We start from the raw sequence: 19,559 nt of genomic DNA on the forward strand, positions 1-19,559 counted from the left end.
TCTCCTCTAAGGTCTCCTCCGAAGACGTCTGAGGAAGCGCTCAAAACCAAAGTCCACGAAGTTTCGCCTTCGCCGAAACCTCGATGGCAGGTCAGAGGAAATGGGGGTGTTCCGGGCTGAGAAGTCGACCCGCTCCCGTGTCCCAGTAACACAAAGTGTCCTAGCACTCGGTCTTGTGCATGGCCGTAGACATGTAGAGAGCTGTCCCCATGCGCACCCCGGTGCACGTGTTCTGCCAGGGCCAAGCGAGCCTTCGACAGATCCGCCATTTTGCGTTCGAGCCTTGAACGAGCCTTTTTATGAGAGTGAGGTCGGTCGGCATTACTTTGCAAAAAGAAATAAACATTTTTAAATACTAAAAAAAAAAGAAAATGTTAAGAAAGATGACACAACCCACCCACCCTCCACAACCAGCCTAATAAGCTGCAGGTGGGATGTCCACAGGCAGTTGAACAAGTTATAGGCGGGATGTCCACAGACAGCCTAATAAGCTACAGGTGGGATGTCCACAGACAGCCTAATAAGCTACAGGTGGGATGTCCACAGACAGCTAAATAAGTAATAGGTGGGATGTCCACAGACAGCTCAATAAGTAATAGGCGGGATGTCCACAGACAGCCTAATAAGCTACAGGTGGGATGTCCACAGACAGCCTAATAAGCTACAGGTGGGATGTCCACAGACATCTAAACAAGTTATAGGCGGGATGTCCACAGACAGCCTAATAAGCTACAGGTGGATGTCCACAGACAGCTAAACAAGTTATAGGTGGGATGTCCACAGACAGCCTAATAAGCTACAGGTGGGATGTCCACAGACAGCCTAATAAGCTACAGGTGGGATGTCCACAGACAGCCTAATAAGCTACAGGTGGGATGTCCACAGACAGCCTAATAAGCTACAGGTGGGATGTCCACAGACAGCCTAATAAGCTACAGGTGGGATGTCCACAGACAGCCTAATAAGCTACAGGTGGGATGTCCACAGACAGCCTAATAAGCTACAGGTGGGATGTCCACAGACAGCTTCATAAGCTACAGGTGGGATGTCCACAGGACAGCCTAATAAGCTACAGGTGGGATGTCCACAGACAGCCTAATAAGCTACAGGTGGGATGTCCACAGACAGCCTAATAAGCTACAGGTGGGATGTCCACAGACAGCCTAATAAGCTACAGGTGGGATGTCCACAGACAGCCTAATAAGCTACAGGTGGGATGTCCACAGACAGCCTAATAAGCTACAGGTGGGATGTCCACAGACAGCCTAATAAGCTACAGGTGGGATGTCCACAGACAGCCTAATAAGCTACAGGTGGGATGTCCACAGACAGCCTAATAAGCTACAGGTGGGATGTCCACAGACAGCCTAATAAGCTACAGGTGGGATGTCCACAGACAGCCTAATAAGCTACAGGTGGGATGTCCACAGACAGCTTCATAAGCTACAGGTGGGATGTCCACAGGCAGCCTAATAAGCTACAGGTGGGATGTCCACAGACAGCTTCATAAGCTACAGGTGGGATGTCCACAGGCAGCCTGATAAGCTACAGGTGGATGTCCACAGACAGCTAAATAAGTTATAGGTGGGATGTCCACAGACAGCCTAATAAGCTACAGGTGAGGTGAATCGGCTTGACTTAACCAAAAAGAGGACTAACCCACCACCCTAACCCTCAAGCTCTAAACGCGATACCAATCCTAATACCTCACCCTAGACCAACCCTACACCCCAACCCTGAACCCCAAATCCTAACCCCACCCCTGAACCCCAATTCCTAACCCCAACCCTGAACCGCAATTCTGAACCCCCATATCCCCTACTGAATCCTAACCCTCGACCCTAGCCAACGAGCATTGACTCTGTGACCCCTCTCTCTTTCTCTCTCTCGGTCTTGTAGGGTGAGCTGAATCGGCTTGACTTTTACCAAAACCGAGGAAATCCATCCTAGCCAGAGAGCAAGAAAGCTATCCCCCGTGTGAGGGTTGGAAGAGTGTGCCTCTGCGCAGCATGTGCGCTGTTCCAGGGAGCAAGACAAGGCCCTGCATCCTCCAATGGCCCGGTTCCACTGAGTGGTACGGTTCGGTTTGGTACGCTTTTATGGTCGTTTCCACTGTCAAAAAGCGTACCGAACCGTACCGTACCACTTTTCCGGCACCCTTTCGAAAGGGTACCAAACACGAGAAAGGGTCCCAAAAGGCAGAGCCACACGCGCAGCTGAACGCTATTGGTTTACAGATACGTCATTCGCTTATGCAACAAGCCAGAATGAAAACAAAAAACCCGCCATGTTTGAAATACACAGCCGAGAGATCACAGCGGAATTATAAATACATATAGCAACGAGCCATGGTCGATCTGGGCTCAAACAAACCCTGTCGTCGTGTGGATGAACAGCCACACGTAGTTTTTTTTTACGAGCCAGTCTGAGGCGCGAGCGGTTTCGCTTTCTTGCTAGCGCTCGTCCAACATTATATCTGAAATAACAAACTTCTTGAGCTGATGATAATAACCTGGGCTTGATTATTGACGTGCTTTTGAAACCCGATCCTGTCAGACACTGTTTCTTCACGCTTCACTCTCGCGCTTGTCAAAGGAGAAGGCGGAAAAAAGGAGCACATTATTTCTCAGCAAACATGAACAAAATGCCATGATTATCTTCACATTTTGGACTAATATGAACCGGGAATGACGGACTTACTCTCTAACGGAGGCTACATGTGCTGCTGAAGATTACAAACACAGATGAGAGGTTTTCACCGACTAGGCTATATTTGTATGTGTTCATACATGTTCATTTATTTAATTACTCAATACGATTACAGACGTTACAGTAGGCATTGATCTGCAGTTATTATCAACTCATGTTCATTGAAAAGTTAGTAATAAACATTTCTACACGAGTATTTATGCGTGTAAAGCATCTGTTTTGTGAGAAGTGCTTCTCATATGATATGTAAGTGACCCATACAGCTTTATTGTAGACATTTCCTCGAGCGAGAATGACGTCGACTAAAACTTTCTGTCATACACCACGCCCACCAAAAGGGTACCCTTGTTAGTGGAAACGCAAGCCTGATAAGGGTGACCCCGTACCGAACCGTACCGTACCAGTCAGCACCAAACCCTAAACCCAACCGTCAGTAACCAAAGGGTACAGTCCTTCACGCCAAGCAATTTCGTTAATGCCAAGTAATTTCGGCCAGGACGACCCACACCAAACCCTAAACCCAACCGTCAGTAACCATAGGGTACAGTCCGTTATGCCAAGTAATTTCGTTATGCCAAGTAATTTCAGGCAGGACCACCCACGTCAAACCCTAAACCCAACCGTCAGTAACCAAAGGGTACAGTCCTTCACGCCAAGCAATTTCGTTAATGCCAAGTAAGTTCGGCCAGGACCACCCACACCAAACCCTAAACCCAACCGTCAGTAACCAAAGGGTACAGTCCTTCACGCCAAGCAATTTCGTTAATGCCAAGTAAGTTCGGCCAGGACCACCCACACCAAACCCTAACCCCAACCGTCAGTAACCAAAGGGTACAGTCTGTTAGACCAAGTAATTTCAGGGCAGGACAACCCACACCAAACCCTAAACCCAACCACTCGTGACCAAAGGGCATAACCCTAACCAAGTCGTAACCATAAACGTGTGGAAAAACACAAAATACCCCTAAAACACCTAACTTGGACCAAAAAAAAAAAACACCAGAACCCAAAATAAACAGATTGAGGATCTGGTCAAACCCCTATAACAGAATTGGCAAGAAGACACTAGCCTGGGATTGATCAACCAGAGCTGATCGCCTCAGACGAGGGTGTCTAGTGTTTAAAGAGTCGAAACACCCGATGACTCTGAGGTACACTACTGATGAAGTGTCTTAAACATTTCCCTCTCACAACTGGTCTTGAGGGAGTAAGAAGAAGAAGAGAAACAAACCCCAACCCTCACCCAATCGATCCCGACAGCGTCCAAAAACACCAAAACCAAACCCAAAAACACCAAAACCAAAAACAAAAATCAACAACACAAAAACACGTCTGGGCTTCGGGCTTACGGCTTGATGAGGACAAGGCCAACCTCCTACACAGGAGGTAGAAGATCAATGCTCTTATGGTGTATAGTCAGACAAGCGTGGGCCCGTGCACGCAGCCTCAATCTCCCTACCTCAAACCGCCCTAGACAAAGTGCTAGGATGGGGGGAGTTGTTGTAATTTTTTCTAAACCTAACCTCGCCAGAGCCATCGGACTTGACATATACCAATTTATGCACAGGATACATCTCAAGGGCACCTATTCATCCTTCCGTATCATTTCGTTAACTTTGACTGGCTCCCCCTGGCTAAGATACAAGTAAACCAGCGAAGATAGCATAAGGAGTAGTGAAACGTCTTACTATAACATACAAACAGTCAATAAAATAAACAGACAATAAAATTAACCAACACCACTTACACCAATCGGACAACCTCGTTTTAACAATTGTATCTTCTGGAAACTTCTAAAAACTTGGACCTCTACGAAAAAATAACTTCAACTAAACCTTCACCCTGCACTCAAACCCTAAAACCAACCGTCAGTTACCAAAGGGTACAATCCTTCATGCCAAGTAATTTCGGGCAGGACAACCCACAAAAAACGTCTTACTATAACATACAAACAGCCGAAATCTTTAAATAAGGCACAAAACAGTCAAACAAACAGAAATGCACAAATTTTCCTTCCAAAAATAAGCTAAGAAACAAGCAAACGAGTCAATAAATCAACAGACAATAAAGTTAACCAACACCACAACTACACCAATCGGACAACCTCGTTTCAACAATTGGATCTTCTGGAAACTTCTAAAAACTTGGACCTCTACGGAAAAAATAACTTCAACTAAACCTTCACCCTGCACTCAAACCCTAAAACCAACCGTCGGTTACCAAAGGGTACAGTCCTTCATGCCAAGTAATCTCGGGCAGGACAACCCACAAAAACGTCTTACTATAACATACAAACAGCCGAAATCTTTAAATAAGGCACAAAACAGTCAAACAAACAGAAATGCACAAATCTTCCCTCAAAATAAGTTAAGAAATAAGCAAACGAGTCAATAAATAAATAGACAATAAAGTTAAGGCAACAGATGGAATACCAAAAACAAACAACAAGCCATACAAAGAAGACAGAAGAGCAAGAAGAAGAGCAAGAAGATGAAGAAAAAGAAGAAAACCGAACTCTCCCGAAAAAGAGTGAAGATGCAAGTTAAACAAACAAGTGAAGATATCGTAAGGTGTAGTGGAACACCTCAATATAACATAAAAACAGTCAAAATCCTTAAATAAGGCATAAAACAGTCAAACAAAAAGGCACAAGTTATCCCTCAAAATAAGTCGAGAAGCACGCAACAAGTCAATAAATAAACAGACAATAAAGTTAAAGCAACAGAATGAATACTAAAAAACATCTGAAGCAATTACAATCCTCAAACAAGGGCCTCAACCAAACCGCACCTTCTCGATCATGGTGTCTCCCCCGCCAGACCTCGATCATGGTGTCTCCCCTGGCAGGTTACCATCCTGGAGAACACTGCGCTCAAACACCCAGTGGGCAGCTTTTCTGCCTTTCCCCTCAGGGTCAATTATCCCAACAGTTGACCTCGGGGAGGGTGATGTCGGTTTGGTTCTTGCATTGCCCCTAGAGGAGAAAGTGGGTAGAAGCTTGTTGTATTTTACCGAATACAACCAACATTATGAAGCTGCAGGCCCGGAGACCCAACCGTACGCTCAGACCTGCTCGCTCAGACCAGCACTTCCAGACCTATCATTTTCTCAGACAGTGCCACCTGCTGTTGGAAAAATTGCCTAGCCTGAATTCAACGATTTATAAATAGTAAATTACACTATTTTTCTACTATAAAATATTCCACTATGATTGAATACATTATTATATAAAATATTAAACATACTAGATTATGATTTAATGCATTAAGTCTGTTGTATTTTAATTAACTGTATTTGTAAATAGATATTGTTCAGTTACTTAAATATTTTCAGTCATTTATTGTTTTTGTTGTTGTTTTTTGTTTTTAAATCATTAAGGATTTATCAAACTCTTTAGTATTGAGTTGAGGGAATGAACATTATCTCTTTATTCACATACAATAAATGATAGTACTCTGAGTAATTTTCTCACACCAAACTTTATTTTTTTATAAATTTTCATGAGGTCCTACAAGTCATCGAGCTGTAAAAAATGCAGAGAAAAATTGTGAAAAACAATACTTGGATTAGTAATGTATTTATTACGTATAAAATAAAATAAAATGCTTTACATTCTTGTTGGGGAGATTTTTCATTTCTCGAGCAATTCTTCTGTTAAATTCCTCAACTTCACTCAAAAAAATAAATGCTGTTGTCAGAAATTGTGTTCAACATAAAAACTTAACAGCTTTTGTACAAAAAAATGTAAACATACCTTGCGTGATAAATGGGGCCCTGGAGGAAGACATCTTCAGCCTCCTGCCAAGACAAGCCTTGTAACTCGGAAATGCCATGAGTTATGGCCTGTACAAACATACAGATAAACCAATTAATAAAATAAAACACACACTGCAGAACATAAGCATGCTCATGTACATACATGTTTTGTGATTACCTCTGGGAGGAGACATCCACAAATGAACTCCACCTCATCATTGAAGGTCAGCTGTGTTTTGGTTTTATTAAGAATTCCTCTGATGTAGTCACAAATGATTGACTGGGACTGCTCATTCTCAATGTAGACAGGCACTTGAGAACGGGGTTTTAGTGGAAACCAATTTGACTTTTTCCCACCGAGTATATCCTTTGGGCCATAGAAGGAAATTATATTTCATATGTAAATGCACAAGTAATTAATTATATTTGGCAAATAATAGTTAAATTGTCACTTGACTATATTTAAGTCAACCATACTCAGAGTCTAGAGGAGTAATTTAAAGTGGAACCATCTATACCACCAAATGCTGCTCAGCTGATTTTGATGTGATAATCAAGTCCACTAATCTTTTGTCATTCCTTTCCCGATCTTGAACTGCTTGGACATGTGCCGGAAGATTGGATGTGGTTTTTCTTTTCACCCTAAAAAGGGGCAGAATCTTTCCATCCAAGACACTTCTTGCCTCCTCAGTCCAGAAAGCAAATTTGTGCCCATAGCTTTTAATAACAAGACAAGACAAAATCCATAATAACTGGTCACCGGTAAGAGAGATTTTAAGTATGTTTTGTTATTCATGTTACAAGTTGTTGTATTGACACAATATAAATTTTTAATTTTACAGATTTACTAGAAAAAAAAAATACTGACATACCCATCAATTTGAAATCGTTCCATGAGTAGAAGGCACCACCACTGACGGATGATAGGCATATCCATCTGAAAGAAAGACTGTTTAGTCTGACAGTTAACCAACATGTTTTTGTTAATACATGATGTTGGGTGTGCTTGCAATAACCATGCCCCTTTTTTTAAAAGATATGTTGCTTAGAAGAAAGCAAGATAATATACACTAAAATAGTTACATTTTAGCTATGATTAAGAAAAGCACCAACAAAATAAAGTTACATAAATAATAAAATAATACCTCCTGGAATTGAAACCCAATGCCACACACCATTGAGAGGGTGTACTGAAAAGAGAGAAGCCACAGTCATTTACAATGTTTACAAAATCTTTAAATCAATTAACTCAATTTATTTCTTACCATGAGTACAAAAACACCACAATCATTCCCTCTTGTCTGACGTGGCAAAGCCTAAAATAGGCAAAGCAAATCAATTTTATTTTAGAATAATGTACAAAAAATGTAATTGTTGTAAATGCCAAATAATAATTTTTTTTTAAGTTGATTCCTCACTGGAAAATCATATCCAGTCTTTTCAGTCCATGTCCCATGATCCACTTGGTAAGCAATTTTCCTGTAAACAAAACATATTAGTAGTAATACTAACAATTACAGCTCACCTCAACTCTAGAACACCATGCATAAAAAAGGCTAGATGAACATAGCCAGAAGTTCAAGAAACGGCTATAGGAACGTAGCCAAAAGTGACAGAACTATAATACACGGTTAGGAAATAAATAGAAATGGCTATAGGAACGTAGCCATATATCACATAAAGGCTGAAACATGTCTTAGTTTATTGATAGACCTAAAAATTGCCCTGTATTCCTCATCTCCAAATCCTGATTCATGCTCTGCGTACAGAGAGTCTAAAAACACCATCTCTCTTCGAAGCGGCATCATTATCTACAATGTTAAAGGTGTAAAAATATTTCATTTGAACATTATTGCTTCTTCCAAGATTTTTCAGTGTTTTATTTTAGAAACACACACATTGCAATACCAATTAATGTATGCACTAGACATTTCAATATTTTCTTACACAGACAACAAAGTGGTCTGGTCCATTGGCATTTGACCATGCTGGAAAGGCTAACAGGTCTTTCAAGTCTGCATCTTCCTAGAATTGATCAGGACAGTTATGTCGTTTAATTTAGGTTGTACTTCTCACACAGTAAATACAGTACATACACGCACCGGTAATCCAGTAACAATGTTGTTAGGAGTTTCTTTCCACACAGGGACAACATAAAAGTCCTCAATGTATATGTCCTTGCCCTACATGAATAAAAAGAAACTGTTGACAATGACATGAACATTTTCGCAGTTTAAATTATTTTTTTTTTTTTTAATTTAGATCAAGTTAAAACAATCTATATAAATATTATGTTTTTATAGTACATACAATTTGTCGAGCCATTTCACAAATAAGCTTCATGCAGGCGTTTCCAATCTGCAATAAATACTTTGATAAGTCAATGTTTTTAATAAAATAAAGTTATAATAAAAAACAGACTGCTTACATGGGAGTCCATGTCCCTCAACAATCCAAGGCTCCAAAATTCTTCTCGAATAAGGCACACTTGCCCCTCCTTCACAATTATTTCACTGCCAGGGCGATTTCGGTCCAGCACATAATCAAGCTGTAATAATAATAACAATAAATATGTGTGTGTGTGTGTGTGTGTGTGTGTGTGCGTTTGTATGTAATGGTAATTGTTCACCAGTTTCTCTTGTAATGGATGACAGGCCCTCTCCCAAGGCTTAGTAGGTTCCAAAAAATTCAGAAGAGTGGTAGATTCACAAGCTGTTTTTTCTGTAATTGGTACTGATGACAGAGGAGATGTGACTGATGTTATGCCTGGTGATGCAGCGGTCGTTTGTAAAGTCACAATATTTTCTGGCAGTGCGGTCAGTGGTCCTTAGAGTACATTAAAGCATCAAAATTAGAAAATAACACAATAATTAGAGAACAGAAACTTGACACTGAGCAACTGGAAAGAACAGTCCCGTTGACTTTCTGCTCGCAGATTACATTTTATACTGGAAACTATGCCACAAGGACACATGATGACAGCCCAACCTCCTGGAACAGACAAAAAAGATAAGCAAATAGTTAAGAAAACATAATCAAATCCCATTAATGACATTGGGACTTAAATGACCATAGGTTATGATGGAGGGCAGTGGCATTAACCTTAACAAAGTATACTTTTAAAAAATTTAAAGATGCAGTGCCTCAGAGATGTAAATACACTCCCCCACACGGAAAGCAACAATACACCCTGGTGTCAGACGAGGCCACCTCCAACACCCCCCAGAGCTGTACAGGGGAAAATTTTTACAGAAAAACACAAATAAACCAATAAAACTGTCATAATTACATCGTAAACACCTAAATAGTAAGTTGTGAATATGAAAAGGAATGTGAATAGTCATGACAGCCGGGTAATGACTTTAATACTGTTATTTTGTTTTAAACTCGCAAATAAAACACAATTACAGCAAAACAAAGAAATAATAGCATCGCCTACATGCAAATTCATCATTATTATATACCCAAATATGAACAAATGTGACGATTTTTTATTATCCCGCATTTGTATTCATTTACGCGAATAAAAGTGAAACAAGATTATAAAACTGCAGGGCATTAAACACACGCGTCTTTAATCTACCGCAAAACACAGAGTAACACAATACAATTTAAAGCACAGATAGCGTGACCGTCTCTCTCGGAACCACAGATGGCGTGACCGCAGTCACATACTGACGTCCTCTGTATAATATAATTTCAAAAAAATATTATTTACAAATTCTAAATCGGGAAATCATATTCACAGCCAACGGCTATCAAAGTAGCCTACACCATTGTTCACGGTCAATTAAACAGTGCTAATGTTGTTTTCAAGTCTAACTTGTCATTTCATACAGAATACTCAAAATAGCGTGGCAAACAATATAAGGACTGTGTCATCAGTTGTAACCTAACAAATGTGCGAATATAAAATCAGCTTTTTCAGTTTGGTAAATGCAGTCTATCACATGAAGTTTATTGATATCAAAGATATGAACAAAATATAAATTTGTTTGGGATTTACTTCTATGAATTAAATCCCTTCAATGGATTGTTCTCTAATTTACATATGTTACTCTGATAATGTTACTGTTAAATATGTGCAATATAAAATGTTTGATTCCTAACCTATTGATCTGTACTACCTTCTGTTTGCGGATTCCTGTCATTGATATATTCGTCCCTACAATTCTTGTGGAGTACATTTGCTTTACTTCAGTACTTTCCCTCTTTTTGTTTTGATTTATTTATTTATTTTGCTCTTAATTATTTTTTACATTTTTTGTTTACAACTTTTTATTTTTAATTTAATTCATAACCCAACGGCTCTTTTAAGAGCCATTTCCCCTGGCAAATATGCATAAAACTGTGCTATGCAAGAATGAATGTGAGCAGTATTTAAAAAACTGCAGTGACAAGTGCCCATTCTGCTCATACACTAGTATGCCACAAATAATGCTTTATCACATCAAAAATCATTTACAGTGGGCAGTACAACATCATGGTGAGTTTAAAGTTTTGCTTTCAACACTTTAGTCTAATTTGTTGTCAAACTAGCCAAAATTGCAAATTGTATTTACATTTGCATTCTTATTTGTAATTATTATTATTATTATTTTTATATTAAGGCTCAGGCAAACTTCATTTTCTACTTAACATGAACCATCATACTTCATAAATCTTGGGTCTTTGTTGCTCAAATAATATAAAATGTGCTTGTCATTCAACTGTCCAAAGGCCAGAGTGAGACACAAGTAAGGTTTATTGTACATAATTTAAAGAATATACATGTTTTTTTATTCTATTTCAGATTTCACAATTGTAAAATGTGGTTTAAATTGTAGAGAAAAATCCCACTTTCACTGCTGCTATTGTTCAGTGATTGTGTTAACTCGGGCAAATTTACTAAACCACATTGCCAGCCAGCATTCCCCATCAACCCATCCTCAGTCATCAGCTGTGCTGCAGACCAAGCCTGAGTCATCATCTGTCCAGGATTCACAACCATCAGTCATCGTCTACCCAGCGGACACAGCCACAGGTGACCTTTGCCATGCAGGCACAGCCTCAGTCATCTGCCCAGCAGACACATGCCCAGGTGACACCAGTCAGGCAGGCACAGCCTCAGTCATCTGCCCAGCAGACACATGCCCAGGTGACACCAGTCAGGCAGGCACAGCCTCAGTCATCTGCCCAGCAGACACATGCCCAGGTGACACCAGTCAGGCAGGCACAAGCCTCAGTCATCTGCCCAGCAGACACATGCCCAGGTGACACCAGTCAGGCAGGCACAGCCTCAGTCATCTGCCCAGCAGACACATGCCCAGGTGACACCAGTCAGGCAGGCACAGCCTCAGTCATCTGCCCAGCAGACACATGCCCAGGTGACACCAGTCAGGCAGGCACAGCCTCAGTCATCTGCCCAGCAGACACATGCCCAGGTGACATCTGTCAAGCAGAAACAGGCTCAGTCACCTTCTGTCCACCCTTTGCCGTCACTCCCAAAATTGTCAGCAAAGACGACTGCCACTTGCAGCCAATGTAATGTAACACTCCTGGCCAAAAATCTACGAACTCACATTCAAAGACAACATACGGACAGAGTAAATGCGATGACTCCTGAGAAGCACTTCAGATCTCAGTGCATTGATGGAAAAATTGGCATTTTTTGCTGTTGAAAAGGCATTTCATGGTCAAGCAATACCCATACATGTAATAAAAAATACATGGGGCCCAAACTTTCGTTCAGCCTGTGAACTTGACCAATGCATTTCAAATGCTGAATACGCACACATCACTGGGATCTTACCGTTTGAGTGCTGCCATGTACAGTCATTGTGTTTTTGTAAACAAATTGAAAAATCCAATTTTGCACTGACAGAAAACAGTCTCTCTCAGCTGGTGCAGGAGAAGTGGTTTGGTGAAGCAAGGAAAATCCAACTGTTAAAGTTGCAGCAAGAAGCAAATGTTGCGGAGACACCTTTGTCTTTCCATGTCACTGTTGGAAGTTCATCAACAAAATGTTTCATTTCTGTGTTTGAACCAACAGTGTCCTATTACAGTAGAATGGGAAGGGTCATGGTGACTTATGATAAAAAGAAAAATAACTGGCATTGTCCTTGTGCCAAGCCTCGTCAATCGTGTATTCACAAAGCCACAGCAAAGTGGCATCTTTTCCAGACAATACCACAGCTCTTCAAAAGGCTTAAGAGTTCAGAAGGTCCCAACACTGTTCATGAAGATGATGATGCCAACTGTCATGATTCATATCCCCCTAACTCTACTACAGTCAAAAAAATGATGGAAGACATGCTCGAACATAAGAAAATTCCAGTGAAACTCCAACAGGACATCCTGCAAAAATCAAAGCATGCTTTTCCAAAACATCTTGTGCCTGAGGAGGTTGAATGCAGACTATGCAAGGGAGTTTTGAGTGAACCTGTTTTGATTACTTGCCGGGCAAAGATAGTGTCATTCAATGGACTGATTCAGGGTATGGCAGTTTTATTGTTTCAATAGATATTGTAATGTGATTTGCATTGATTCAGAATTTTTCTTTATCCATTTACAAATATATATAAATCTGTACAAATCTTGTTTTTCAGGTGTGTCTACCTACTACAAGTTGTGCCATAAATGCAATCACATATACAGATACCAAGAATGGCAAGATGGTTTGCACAACTTCAATGATCATGTAATCCTCACCCTACACTTATGTTTGGTTTTGAGAAATTCTCTACAGGTACAATATCAGGAATAATGCCTGCTTTTTCACTATAACTTGTTCTTTAACAAAAATTCTAATAATAGAAATGTTGATGAGGGCTTTTATTATATATTTATTTAACCATGCATGCTTGCATATATATGCTTCTTTTCAGAATCACACAGCTGTTGGTAGGGTTGTGCAAATAATTGAAGCCACAGAGGGAGAGTCCTTTCCCAAAGGGGACCTAATCATGCAGGCATATCTGCATTTTGAAGCTTTGTGTGATTTAGACTACATGTACTCCTGTGTGTCCTGTGGATACAGTCCAACTACTGTGATTATGGACCTTCATAAAAAAGGAGTGTTTAGCATCCCAGGTAAACGCTGGTTCCAGTTGGAGTTGTTTTGCTGCTTTATAAATTCATAATTTACATATTTTGATTTGTTTCTTTACATCACAGTGAGTGAAATTCCATCTCCACCTGTGGATTATGATGGGCATGTTGACATAGAGCAATTTTGGAATGCAGTGACAATGGATGTGATAAGCAGAGGGTTTTACCCAAGTAAGTTTTGATTTGTTTTGGTATGCAAATATTGCTGCATGATATGAAGATTGGTATTATGACATGTCTTTGTGCAGTGTTTTCTGGAGGCCCACACACTATAGTTTTCTGTCATTTTTCTTTTCTAACAGATTTATTATAGTGTAGGAATTAGCAGTATTTAAACTAAAAAAGCAAAACCAAAACTTAGTGATGATTTTTATGAAATTATAGTTGTTGTTTTTTTTGGTATAGTGCATAGTGGTCTTAAATTCATATAATAGAAGAACTGCCCACTACGAAATCAGCTTTTTAATGTTAGCTGTATGTTTAGTGTTGATGTATTAAATAGCTTTTTTTTTCTCAAGGTGGCAAAGAAAACCCATTTAAAATTTCACCGAGTTACCACTACTGGTCCCCGTGGATAGGTCCAAAAACAAGGGGATCAACGATGGTTTTAAACACCGAGAATGCAAAAGTCCATTCTCCAGATGGAGGGATTGATGTGGATGTGCCCCTTACTGAGGAAAGGCTTGGAGATGAGCTTCTCCACCTCAAGGTAGATTTTTGTTTAAATTGGTTTGGAAATGTTTTAGTTTTTCCAAATAAAGCCAAGATTAGTAGGCAGCAAAATAATTTGTAAAAAGGTCACTTTACTATTATATAGTACTTTTTATTACATTTATTTTTTTGCTGAACTTACTCTCAAATTTGCTTATGATTAGATTGCAGATTTGAAAAAGCTGTGTCGACAGTGTGGGGTTGATAATGTTGGTTCTAAAATGGATCTCGTCCTCAAACTTCGTGATAAAATGTCGAATAGAGTGACATACAACAAGGTGTTTGAAAAGATTTGGGGTGCTTCAGGTGAGTTATGGCATGTATGTATGTATGTGTATTGTATATGTATATATGCCCATATGTGTACAGTATATGTTAAACATTTGAAGTGGATCAATGTTTTTAAATTATCCTAATATATGAATGGCTGCTGCTCAATAGTTTTAGGATAATTTATGAAAGGTTTTTGATCCATGTTAAAATGTACTATATTATTGTTGAAATTGTTTATTTAGTGTTTCAATAATTTAGTTATTTTTTTACTTTTGTGTGTTTATAGGTGGTGTAGGTGTAATCATGTGTCCGTGTGGGATTGTTTACTCAATCAAATTTAACCTGAGAGCTGAGAGTCCACGTGATTTCTCGGACCTTCTGCTGTCATGGAAGAATTTTCAGAATATCACAATCTATGATTACCCTCGAGGCTTAGTTGCACACACAAATAAAAGGCAACCAAGATGTCCACCTTTCCACCCATTTGAGGGTAGAGTGCAAGACCCCTCCGCTGAAAACATTAAAAAAAAGCAAAAGAAGGAAAGCTAAAAGTACACCTTCCTTGGCTGGCACACAAAAAAAACCCTGCAGATCCTGACTGCCACCCGGTGACTGGTTCTTCCGAGCACTACTGTTTGTGTGACGTTTTTCATCAAAGAAACAGTAGGGATGAGAGAGATGTGCTCTGCACTATTGGTCTTGTGCCAGAGCTGGCTGGAAAAGTTAATAGCCAGCGTGCAGAGCAGCTTTTTTCCGAAGTAAAGAAAAACAATTACTTCATGAATATGTTAAGACCAGCAGCACACATCTTTCTGGCACGAAATATCCTCCACCACAGGAATCTTGCACATAACCAAAAAAAAATAGATCAGTTTAATAAATTGTTCCATGGCAATCGTACTTTGGAATCCGATTTAAATGGTAAGGTCATAATTTTTTTTAAATATTCTTCATACTTGTTTAAATATTTTATTAAAGTTTTAATGACTACCTCATAGGGCCACATAGTTCACAGCATTTAACCTTTTTTTATTATTATTTTTGTTTGTCTTTCTTAGCCCACAAATCCACAGACAAGCATGTGTTTTCTGACTTGGAGATTGTACCTGATGATGAGGCAGTGCTCAAACAGGCACCAAAGGATTGTGGTAAAAATTGTTGTTTCTGTTTTTCTCCTTATTCTTCCTTCTTGTTCTTTCTCCTTTGTTGCCCTCCTTCTTCTACTTGTTGTTGTAAGAGTATTACCTTTTATACATAATGCATCAACTGTTTTTCAATCTAAAGGCACACCTCCACCCTCTGTCAAGACTGATAAGAGATCCTTAGTGAACCAACACAACAACTGTAAGAATTTAAATTGTTTACATTTTTTCTTTCATATTGGTTGTCATCTTAAATAGAATGTTGTTGCTAATTATTTTAAATTTTATATATTTTGTAGTGCCTGTTCAAAGTTCTGCTGAGAGTATTTTCACTCTGGAATGTGTGCAGCCAAACAAGGCATGCTGGACACAGCCACCCAGTACAGTCCAGCTGGAGAAGGTTAGTTTTATATATCATGAAACATGTTTATTCATTAGAAATGCATAAAGATGAACAGCGAGAAAGATATTGTATTGCAGTATATTATAGTATGTTCTTTTCATAGTTAAACCATGCCTTACAGGAGAGAGGGCCAAAAAATGAATTCCTAGCAACTGTTGGAGGCACAGTGCTCACCAGGTTGGATTTCCAAACGTTGGGACTACATGATGTAGAGGCGACAGTAAGATTCTGCAAACACATTTTGGTATATTAATACCTTAATCCATATAGTAAAATAAATTTATCCTTGAATGATTACAGATTTTGAATGCTTGCCTTTCTGTCGTAAAGGATGTTGCTGGCCTTCAGGTAATGCAAAGAATGACCTAGACCAAAAAACTCTGTATTTAATGTATATGATTGTATCTGCTTGTTTAATTGTATTTTTATTTATTTTCACTTAACAGGGTATAACAGTCCATGTGTTCAGTGCATATGTGACAGTGACTTGGTTGCCTCCAATGTGTGTTGACCCACTGTGTAATGTTCCTGTGAGTGTTATTGTGTGATTTTGTAACTGAGGCAGTGTAGAATAAGTCATTTAGTGTTTGTGTTGTAAATACTACATTTCTTAAATTCTTCTGATTTTGTTTAAGGAAAATCTGGCAAGTCATGACATCATTTTACTACCTTCTTGGACGAGCAATCACTGGATGATCTGTGTATGTGTCAATATAATACATAATGTCAAGTAAATAAATAGAAAATATTAAACTGTTCCACTTATTTTAGATATAAAACCTGAAAAGTAAGGATTCAGTTCATGAAATGTAATGTTAAAGTTGCACTGTCATAGATCATGAAGCCAAAAAAAAGGGAGATCTATTGGCTTGATTCCCTCTCTGGACGAGGCTTCAGTGATACACGCTACTTGAGCAGTTACAGGTTTATGAGTGAAAAGTTCAGAGTTCGGGATAATGGTAGTTCTGTTTTAAACCACATATCCCCATTTTTGTTCACTTTTTTCTCTTTGTTCAGATTTATCTATCTTTATATGTTCATTGATGTTCTTTTGATAAGTCCCATCTGAATGTCTGATGGACTGTAGGCCCTGTGATATGAGAGCTTTCAATTTAAATGTTTAAGGTTTTGTATGTTTGTTTCTTTTAATATTGTTCTCTACAGAAAACGAGCACAGCATGTATGTTCAGACACATGGGATGAATACAGTGCTGATGAAATTCCAGTAAGCAACACCCATAAACATTGTTCCTTAACTACTTAATGTTTTGACTTTATTTTGTCTTTTTTTGTTGTTAATTGTTGTTGTTAATGGTGGTGTTCTTTTGTTTTTTTTGTATTACCAGGGCATTCCCAAACAACACTGCTCAAATAACTGTGGAGTGTTTGTGTTGATGGCAAGTAATTTAAAAAAAAAGTTTCTTCAAAAACTTATTTAATGTTTGCATATGGTGTTTTGTTGCTTGGAATCATTACAAAACCAATATGCTATTTTAGTATGCATCTGTACATCTGCTCTAATGTGCTGTTTATTTATGTTGTAGTATGCTCTATACATTGTGATGGAGGGGCATTTTGATTTCGATGAGGTAAACTTTGTTTTCTAAGGTTTTTTTTTTGTTTGTTATTATTACTTGGCATTAGTTTATCTGTTCTTTATTTTGCAGTCTGACATGCAACTGCTAAGACACTGGTGGTGCATAGTTTTGCTGACAAACTACCCTTTGAAGTAAGTTAGGTCTCCTGAATGTAAAATGTTTTCAGTTTATCAGTGAACCTTTAGCCTAGCAATTTTACATAAAACTTAAGAATTTTTTTAACTGAAAAATGCATAACATTTTTACATTAATCTTAGTTTTTTATTTTAAAACATTTTTAGGTCAGATGCTAAAAGAAAAAGCCTCAGGAAAAGAATGAGAACGCAGAAAGCAGGTATGGTTTACACTGGTATTTTTAATGGTACAATTAGAAGGAATATGATGGTTTTGTTTTTTTTGTTTTTTTATTGTTCATTTAGAGGCAATCGACCCCATCCCAGTTGACGATTTTCTGACCACGGTATGCCTAGTAGAAACATCTTTAACTCTGAGATTTATTTTAATATGCATATGTTAAGCGGCAATTTGGCCATATTGTCGGCTATTTTGTACAGATGCCTCCTGAGATCCTGCGGCAAATCCTTTTGAAGGTCGTCACAGAGGATGGTGATGTGGCTTTCCTTCGCCTCTCCTTGACGTGCAGGATCTTCAAAGATATTGTTAGCAATGCTAAATTCAGGGAGCAGGCTCACTACATCTGGCTGGACAGTAAGTTATTTATAAACAAATCTTTATAAATAGTGACTAAGGAAAGTGCTTAGCATATTCCTTATTTGTTTCTATTCATCTCTGTCTGTCTGTCTGTGTACACATGATAAAGAATATAGAGTATGCCAAACACTTTTAACAGTACTGTATTATTAGTTATACTTTGAATTATGTTTGTGTCTTGCTAAATGTACTTGATTTTTATTCAGGTGTCATCAACTGGAGTAAGTTTTCTGAGGACTACAAAAAAAGAGTTCAGAGTGCCATATTCCTTGACCGAATGCCCTGAATGTGGGAACATTTTTAAAGACTGCCCACCTGGGTATGTTGGGGATGGCAGGAAGGGAGTCCTGCGAGCATTCTACTCCACCATCGACTTCCCAGGATACTGCTCAGCAGATTGCCACTTTAATGCTGGAGGGGAATTCCCCTATGAAAATGTTTAATAGTTTTTGTTTATTAAAGACAATCAAAAAACTGCTGTGTCTTAAATTATTATTATTTTCTTGGTTACTTGTCAGTCTTCCTGCTGTACATCTGTTCTCGCGCACACACGCACACGCGCACACACACCCACACATACATATATATTTATTAGGCAGCACTAATCATAGTTCAATCGTGGTATTTGTAGAAAAATTAAATGTGGCCAAAAAACAATTATCACTAGTACTTTTGCAAAAGTAAAACTAGTTCATTTCTGTAAGTTTAATCTTTCGGCAATCCTTTTTAATAAGTAATTTTTTTGCAGGAGAAATACTATTGAAATTCACCTAACCGTTTTCTTGAATGAAATTCATGATTTGATAATATTTGTAATTTACATTAAAACATTTAGCAGGAATAACCGCTTTTGTGTATTTTATTAACAATAAAAACTGTTTTCGAGAAGTTGTAAATGCATTTCCTGTTTACTGACACGACGTAGTGGCATCGACGTTATTACGTCTCCACTAACCAATGAAATTACAAGTGGGCGGGACTGCATGTGCAGCCCCGCCCCGCTTTCCACTAACCAATGAAATTACTGGTGGGCGTGACTGCATGTGCAGCCCCGCCCCATATTCAGCCCCGCCCCAATCTGCGGGCTGCAGATGGGTATAGTTGAATTCTGTTATAGAGATTTGACCAGATCCTCAATCTGTTTATTTTGGGTTCTGGTGTTTTTTT

The 19,559-nt window shown here is 38.9% G+C and overlaps 1 protein-coding gene and 2 long non-coding RNA genes across 3 annotated transcripts; 1 reads left to right on the forward strand and 2 right to left on the reverse strand.

Moving 5' to 3' along the window:
- Positions 1 to 6,469: 6,469 nt before the first annotated feature.
- LOC130230265 (uncharacterized) lies at positions 6,470 to 7,132 on the reverse strand. The gene is made up of 3 exons (XR_008837938.1): positions 6,984 to 7,132; positions 6,644 to 6,832; positions 6,470 to 6,552 (listed from the first exon to the last, which is right to left on the reverse strand). It is a non-coding gene; the product is annotated as an uncharacterized LOC130230265 (long non-coding RNA).
- Positions 7,133 to 7,327: 195 nt separating this feature from the next.
- Positions 7,328 to 7,781, reverse strand: LOC130230014 (uncharacterized). The gene is made up of 3 exons (XR_008837892.1): positions 7,731 to 7,781; positions 7,611 to 7,655; positions 7,328 to 7,402 (listed from the first exon to the last, which is right to left on the reverse strand). It is a non-coding gene; the product is annotated as an uncharacterized LOC130230014 (long non-coding RNA).
- A 3,719-nt stretch (positions 7,782 to 11,500) lies between these two features.
- Positions 11,501 to 18,315, forward strand: LOC130230267 (uncharacterized). The gene is given in 23 exon segments (XM_056459216.1): positions 11,501 to 11,602; positions 11,670 to 12,113; positions 12,115 to 12,940; positions 13,053 to 13,192; positions 13,332 to 13,536; positions 13,621 to 13,725; positions 14,073 to 14,263; positions 14,430 to 14,571; positions 14,825 to 15,060; positions 15,063 to 15,459; positions 15,597 to 15,686; positions 15,823 to 15,882; positions 15,980 to 16,080; positions 16,187 to 16,303; positions 16,384 to 16,431; positions 16,530 to 16,613; positions 16,719 to 16,784; positions 17,248 to 17,308; positions 17,430 to 17,480; positions 17,628 to 17,672; positions 17,751 to 17,812; positions 17,939 to 18,141; positions 18,236 to 18,315. Coding segments are annotated over 18 exon segments (3,393 nt in total). The 3' UTR covers positions 17,287 to 17,308; positions 17,430 to 17,480; positions 17,628 to 17,672; positions 17,751 to 17,812; positions 17,939 to 18,141; positions 18,236 to 18,315.
- Positions 18,316 to 19,559: the final 1,244 nt, after the last annotated feature.

The sequence above is a fragment of the Danio aesculapii genome, chromosome 6 (assembly GCF_903798145.1).
Source record: "Danio aesculapii chromosome 6, fDanAes4.1, whole genome shotgun sequence".
In the NCBI taxonomy this organism is placed as follows: Eukaryota; Metazoa; Chordata; class Actinopteri; order Cypriniformes; family Danionidae; genus Danio; species Danio aesculapii.